Consider the following 7,639-nt stretch of genomic DNA (forward strand, 5'->3'; position numbering starts at 1 on the left):
TTGACGTTATACAATCTGAGATATCATTTGAAAATCAGGAATTTCACATGAAACGATTCAATTTCTGCGGGAGTTGAGGATCTTAGAGTATAATCTCTTGACCTTATTGTTCTTACAAGTTACAAGCCCAAGTCATTACAACCGAGTTCAAAAAAAAAAAAAAGCAAAACATCAAGTGGAAAATATTAAAAAAAAAACTTGCTACCGTAACACAAGCTATGAACTGCCACTTTGGAAAGAACAAATGAAACAGCAGGAGACGAACTAGAAGAGCAAGTTTTTTAAAAAAAAAAAAAGAAATCCTCGATAACACTTGATTGAGATCCAGAGGCAGTACTCTACAGAACTTCTAATGGCCAGCACCTCGTTGACTCGGCCCGGCCCTCGCAATAACGAACACCGGCAACCTCGCCGTTGAGAACCCGCAGCCGTGATCATGCAAAGGCCTGTAGCACTCGGCCACACTAATCGCATAGCCGCACAGGAGCAAGAACACCACGCAACCACCACACGGACAGCCAGCCGAGACGACCGCCGGAAGGCCATCCTAGCTAACTCGTCGACGATGATGACCGTTGCGCCTTGGCGATACCCGAGATGAATGTAATGTTCAGCCGGAGCGGAGATGGATGGAGATTGCACACAGGCGGAAGGTGCGTATGAGATTGCGAGGTGCAAGTTCTGTGAGGGTGGCTTTGGCCTTGGCCTGGACTGGACACGAAGGCGGAGGAGGAGGCGGCGGCTTAAATGGTGAGAGACTGAGAGACGAACGGTGGCATGAGACGTGTGCGCGAAAGGGGAGGCGAGGGGAGTTGACAAATGGGGTAGGTTTGATCTCGTTAGGTTGCAACCACTTTTGGATTGTGAACCAAATCTCGAAAGGCTTGCTTTTCCTTTGGGTTGCATTTAATTGGGAAAAAAATTTCGGTGTGAGAAATCCACTAACTCAATTTTTCAGTTATACCAGAGAGCACCGGTGATCATCCAGTATTATAGGAGCAGGGCACGAGCCCTCACTCATTTTTGTTGATTCAATGGATGGTAAACGGTTTTTACTGTAGCTCTAATGTTACTGTAGCTAACAGGCCCCTGCTCAATTTTTAAGCTGGGTTCGCCCCTGCTGACGGTGATCTCTGATAAATAAAACCCTGCCGGTTACACTCCAATTTGACCGGACCCGTGTGGCAGTGTTAATTTGACTTGCATTTACAGCTCATGTGAGTCTCCAATTCCTCGCAAAAATTAAAGGAAATAAAAGAAGAGAGAGAGTTTCTGTCATTGGTTCTTGTTGATCAAGGCCGACGAGTATATAATAAACATCTGATCGATCGATCTGTCCTAGAACAAGTTTGTGCTTTCGGTTAACGATGACGATCTGTTTGAGAAGCTAGCATTTTTAGAGTAATCTGAATAGTAATTAAGGATGACTAGCTGTTTGACAATGAACAATGTAACTGTGTTGTTTACACTGCGAAGTGCAAAGAGCGGTGCTACATCTGTGATCGCTGAAAAAAAAATCAAATGGTTTTGCTAGGAATGGAAGTTATGGCAAGCATATATATGAACATGGAAACCTTACAAATTTCTCAGATTACAAGGGAATGAAATGGCATGGAGTATGAGTTACTCATCTGTTCCATTGATCTGATCGATGGAGTTCCTTTGCCGGGTAGCAAAAGCAAAGCACGCACCGAGAAGACGTCGGTAATGCTGCAAGATTTTTCCTGTGCTTTTCTACCTTTTGAAATGAGACTCAGTTGATCAGTCATAGCGACCTCCCTTGCATGCCCTGTTATCCTCATAGGATACAGAAAACGTTACGCTTTTATTCCTTTCTCAAGATAAGGAGAGATCCTTTGGTAGTTAAATTACGACGAACAATATAATTCAGCAATCCATGAGGATAGGATTAGAAATCCCATGAGGTCATGGCTGCATATATAGATTCTGAATATGACGTCAACACGTACCTAGTGATGGACACAAGATAGACTGCCAGGGCTTATCTCCTTCTTCTTCCAGTAACCCTTTTCTCCTTCCTTTCCATGGAGCACAAGAGGGTAGCCCAGATCTGCTCCTGCGCGTACCTGAGGTCAATGGACTGGAGATTTGTGGCGGGGTACGTGCTTTTCCTGCACCTGCTGAATGAAGAATCTGCCATGCTACGCATCGCATGGCATGCCCAGCAGCCACCGACCGCCGGAAGAAATCGATCCATGGCCATACGTGCCCCGGCGCCCACGGGAGGGATTTCACGTCGTACCGAGCGAGGTTCCGCCTACCTTTTCCGCCCTCCCGCCCGGCGTGGCTTTTGACCATACCATCTTTTAGACCGCCTCCGCATCCGCTGTTCGGGGACTTCCGGCGCGTGTCCTTCCCTCTCGCAGGCGCTAACTCCTCATGGTTGGGTAGGATTAAATAATTTTTTAAGAAAACTTCGAAAGATTAAATAATTTTTTATTTACTATTCTATGAAATGATTTTTTTATTTGTTACTATTTTAATTTTTATTTTTTTTCTCTCCAATGCTTTCTATTTGATCTATAGAAAAGACATATTTACTCTTAGGGAGGAGTACAACAATCTCGGGCATGACCACTGCAGCTACTTGAAATTTAGCGTTCTTTAGATGCTGAATCTTAGAATGTGATGTACTAGATAGTTATAGAAAATTATTTATACTTTTATAGAGCTTTTAAATGTTGAATTTAAATGAATAAATCAGGAGATATGAAGTTCTAAAGTTGTGTTGTTTAGGGATCTGCATGACTACATTCATAACTATGATTAGGTATAGCAAAAGCTAGAGTTAATTTTTTGTGGTGAATAAAAAAGTTGTAAATTTTTCATGTGGATCATTTTAGTGTGCTTATTTGTTATGTTTTTTGTTATAGAAAAATAAATATAAAAATAGCAAGTTGACTGGACTGCAATGGATAAAAAATAGAAACAGTGACAATAAAAAATTAATTATCTTATCTTTCAATAACAAATAAATAGATTTTCTCTTCTTTTTCTTCCGGTCCAAACCACCTCAACCCGCCTGTCCTCGCGCGTGCATGCCGTCCCGGCCCGGCTAGCCTGCACTGCCAGCCCGCTCCTCCTCGCCCGCGTCCGCCAGCCCGCTTAGAAAACAGGCCTCCCGAAAATCCGCTTTCCCTTCCTGGGCCAGATTGGAGGCATTTGGACGAGGCCTGTTGCAGCAATGCCTACCCTCAGCCCACACGGCCCAAGTACCGGCGCTCCGCTGGCTCGATCCCTCGACGCTAGGGCTAGGGCACCAAGGGCAGCTGGCGGCAGGTGCGACCGCGCGGCGAGCGAGGGAGCACCGTGGCGGGGCAGCAGTGTCCCGCGTCCACCGTCTGGGGTCGAGCTCGAGCGCCAGGCGCAGCCACGGCCACATGGTGATTCGGTGAGGGGAATCCCCGCATCCCAATTCCTGATTTCCTTGGCGCAATTCGGTACCATTGTTTTGTTTTGTGGTGCGTACGCTTTCAATGTAGATCGTAGAGTTTTGACAAATAAAGAAGAACTCGAATGGTTCGAAATCTCTGTGGGAAAGAGTTGCGGAGAAACGGAAGGCAGATTCCTCATCGACACTACAGACGATTAGTAGTGGGAGTCAATCTCAGGATCATAAGTAGTTCGCCTTCCGTTGAGCGATTGCAACCACATGATGAACCATCGTGGGCTTTTCGCATTTTCGATTGGACACTTTTTTTATTGCTTGGGAATGCCCAGCTGCCAAATACTGGGTCCGCCACTGCCCTGAGATGTTTAACACTTGAGCTAAGTGTTGGAGGGTTCATGCCCCTCTCTGGCCTGTGCAACGCTCCGCACTGGCTGTGATTGTGAGCATTTGATTAGTTGCAGATTGGTCTGTTGCGTGGTGCCTAGCTACTCTAATCTAATTTCGAATCTTCCATTCATGTTTCGATTAGGTTCTTCCTCTTGACCTCGCAATATCAATCTGCCTAAGGTGCCTGATCACCCATGTCAAGTCCACCCCGGCTATAATTATGATGACTGTGTGGACATGGCAAATTTTGGATTGCAATTTTACTTTAGGGGCCTAGTCTTGAACTTTGATATATTTTTTTCAGGTTGAAGAATGCTTCTTTGAGATTTTTGCGAGACGTCGTCTGCCGGGTGTCGTCCCAAGTTCTTCCGGCTGGGTATTCAGAAGATGTTCACCCTTTGATTCGGAGGTTTTGCTTGGCGCGTACTGGAAGACACACCAACATCAAAGTTGATGACAAGTTCTCATATCAGGGTGCAGCTGATCTGCCCCGTGGCAACTCTGATCATGATGGTGAGCCCAGTCATGACATCCATGCAATGAGGAAAGAATTCAGGAAACATGGACACAAGAAACGGCATGGAACAAAAGCTAATAATTCAGTGCCTAGGGTTTCTCAGAAGGGTTGCTATCATGTAAAGAAATTGCCAGGCAGAGCCTTCCAACCTTACATTTTCCAGATCGTATTGGACACTCCTAGGAATGTTCTTAGAACCGTGCTTGATAAATGGATGGAAGACGGTAACCATCTGGAAAGAAATGAAGTCCTGCTGGTTTTGTTCCATCTCAGGAAGCAGCTGCTGTACAACAAGGCTTTGCAGGTACCTGTTTTGTAAACTATGTAACTTTATGACTGCTGGGTTGCATCACATTAAGCACCTATTTTAGTAAAGTACATTTCAAGTTTACAACTTGTGGTAAATACAGTAGCCTTCATCACTTAGTCTGCGTTGCTTTTTCGTTTTGCTCCCCTTGTTTAGTATCTTATTCTTAATATTTTTGGGATAATATTCCTGCTTGGATGTTGCACTAATATATTACACTTATTAAGTACTTGCCGTATGTCGTGCATTTTGTCTTTTATAAAATCATTTTAGTCATTGGTCACGACATGTTAAAGCCTCTGAGAAACTGTGTTCGTTTTGTTTTTATATTCTTTGTTATATATTATATTAGTTGTTGATGTACCTTTTGAGTTGATGTACCTTTTGATGGTATCATGGTACCGATAATCCTCACAGGGCACTTTTTATGCTCTTTACAGCCTGCTCTTGATTTTATTCCTAACCCCTCCATTTTTTCGGCAATTCCGATTATATTTATCATGCAAGTATATACATTTTTCATGTGGAAATAATCCGTACTTATAATGTTCAGTGTCAGGAGTATCATGGATGTCTATTTTTCTCAATCTGTACTATATTTCAACCTATGGTTTTTCTGTTTAGGGCAATTTTACTACATTTGCATTAGTTCATCAATGAATTTTATTTTTTATGTATGATCCGTCGACTGTCAAATGCATGTATGCTGTCTGTCTTTCTACAATATAATCTAGATACTCATCTGACACAGGCCATCTTTGCATATGCCCTTTTTAATATAGAATTGCAAAGCACAAATACTCTTACTTTCGGTAATTTATTTCTGAATTTCTGCAGTTCATGGAGTGGATTGAAAGAAGAAAACTACTAAATTTTGAAGAACGTGATTATGCTTGTCATCTTGATTTGATAGCACGGAACCATGGTATTGAAGCTGCTCAAAAATACATCGAGAGGGTCCCAAAACCCTTCAGGAATGAGGTGCTCTATGAAACTCTACTTGTTAACTGTGTGTGTCTGACTGATATCCAGAAGGCAGAACAAGTCTTCAAGGAAATAAGGGACCTCTTTTTACCTTTAACTATCTCTGTTTGCAACCAAATGATATTGCTGTACAAGAGGGTTGCTCGCAATAAGGTAGTTGACATTCTTATGTTGATGGAAAAGGAAAATATAAAGCCTTCCCCCTTTACATACAGGCTCCTAATTAACTTGAAAGGGCAGTCAAATGACATATCAGGCATGGAGTTGGTCTTAAATATGATGAAGGACAATGGTGTTGAGCCAGATTTTGCCACACAAACAATGGTTGCTAAATTCTACATATCAGGTGGGCTCACAGAGAAAGCAGAGGAGGTCATCAGAGCTATGGAAGTATATATAAAAGATAAACGTCATGCCATCAGATCTCTTCTTGACCTTTATGCTGTTCTTGGCAGGCCAGATGATGTAGCAAGAATATGGAAGTTGTGCACCGAACCAAAGTTGGAAGACTTCTTGGCTGCGATTGAGGCATGGGGTAAACTTGGACGTATTGAACAGGTGGAAGAGACCTTCGAAGCGCTGCTAAAGACATCACCTAAGCTCACTTCCAAGTACTATAATGCCATGCTGAAGGTGTATGCAGGAAATGAACTCCTGGCCAAGGGCAAAGAGTTTTTAGAGAGGATGTGTTTCAGTGGGTGCCCAAACGGCCCTCTAACCTGGGATGCACTTGTTAAGCTTTATGTGAATTCAGGTGAGTTGGAGAAAGCCAACTCATTTTTATTGAATGTGACAGAAGAAAATCCTGACAGAAATCCCCTTTTCGGTTCATACATAATTTTACTGAAGGCATATGCAGAAAAGGGTGATGTCCGTAATGCTGAGATGATATTTGATAGGCTGAAGAAGATCAGGTACCCAGGAAGGACACCGCCTTATGGTTTCTTACTTGAAGCTTATGTCAATGCCGAGGTTACACCCCACGGATTCCGAGAGAGGATGAGAGCTGACAATGTGTGCCCGAGCAAGCCAGTGATAGAACAATTGAAGCGTCTCGACAACTTGCAGAAAGGAGCAGAAACGATAGAGTGAATTTTCTTTCTTTCATCCTTCTGTGGAGGACCACATCAACACTTCTTGAGAAGTTCCGCGCAAAGGAGGTGACTTGGAGCGGTTAGACTGTAGAATAGAAAAATTCACCAGGCTGCTGTTTGCTTTCTGACATGAATTATTTGTTCCTGGTATGCATAGTTACCGGATAATAAAAGTTTTAGGCGAGCTGCTAATACGAATTGGACACTTCTCCTGATGATATTTCTGTTCAGATTCATAATTGGTAATAAAGGGAAATGAAAACAGATATTTTTCAGGTTGTTTGCTTCCGTGAAGTCTGCGCAGATTTCCTTTTTGTGGTGTGGGCCCTGATAATGAAATATGATTCTTCGAAAGTCACAAGGATGTATGGTAGATGAATGATTACACTCGTGCTGATTAAAAAAAGGAGATCATTAGTTTAGGATTAAAAAAAGTACTGATACCGTCAGCAGAGTTGAAAATTAAATTACCTAAGTGAACATTGGCTCTGTCTTTTGTCCAGTTGTTGCATTTGCTACATGAAGTGGCTCAATGTGCTGGATGAAAATCCTACGATATCATATACAGTTGTACGAAGGAACAACAGAGGTGAATAGTGATTCCTGCCTACAACACCAAAAATTACTAGTCTGAGACCATATGCAATTTTACCAACCAACAATAAGGAACAATCAACCCAATCATCGACACTTGTCTAATTCTCAAGACCTAATTTTTCCCACTTCAGTTACATCTGGATCGGATGGAACCGTCGCCTTCTGTTGCTAGCTCATTCTTGCTCCTTCCCACACTCCGCCACCCCTCCATCGGTACCCAGATGCATTGCTACCGCCACCTCGGCACTGTCAGGATGACCGCAATAGCCACCACCACTGCCCGCCTCCATTTTGCATGCCTTCTCCATCTCCAGGCAATTTCACCCTCCGCACCATCCTTC

At 43.2% G+C, this 7,639-nt stretch overlaps 1 protein-coding gene across 1 annotated transcript; it reads left to right on the top strand.

Moving 5' to 3' along the window:
• The first annotated feature begins 3,234 nt into the window (after positions 1-3,234).
• LOC133922509 (pentatricopeptide repeat-containing protein At1g80270, mitochondrial-like) lies at positions 3,235-6,976 on the top strand. The gene is made up of 3 exons (XM_062367871.1): positions 3,235-3,412; positions 4,104-4,620; positions 5,461-6,976. Exons 1-3 carry the CDS (start codon positions 3,402-3,404, stop codon positions 6,697-6,699), a joined length of 1,767 nt encoding a protein of 588 aa, XP_062223855.1. The 5' UTR covers positions 3,235-3,401; the 3' UTR covers positions 6,700-6,976.
• Positions 6,977-7,639: the final 663 nt, after the last annotated feature.

Source organism: Phragmites australis, chromosome 6, assembly GCF_958298935.1.
Source record: "Phragmites australis chromosome 6, lpPhrAust1.1, whole genome shotgun sequence".
Taxonomy (NCBI): Eukaryota; Viridiplantae; Streptophyta; class Magnoliopsida; order Poales; family Poaceae; genus Phragmites; species Phragmites australis.

Excerpts from the sequence above, each read along its gene's own strand:
- LOC133922509 (XM_062367871.1), top strand. Across the intron at positions 4,621-5,460 it reads TGTACAACAAGGCTTTGCAG|TTCATGGAGTGGATTGAAAG; the intron begins GTACCTGTTTTG and ends GAATTTCTGCAG.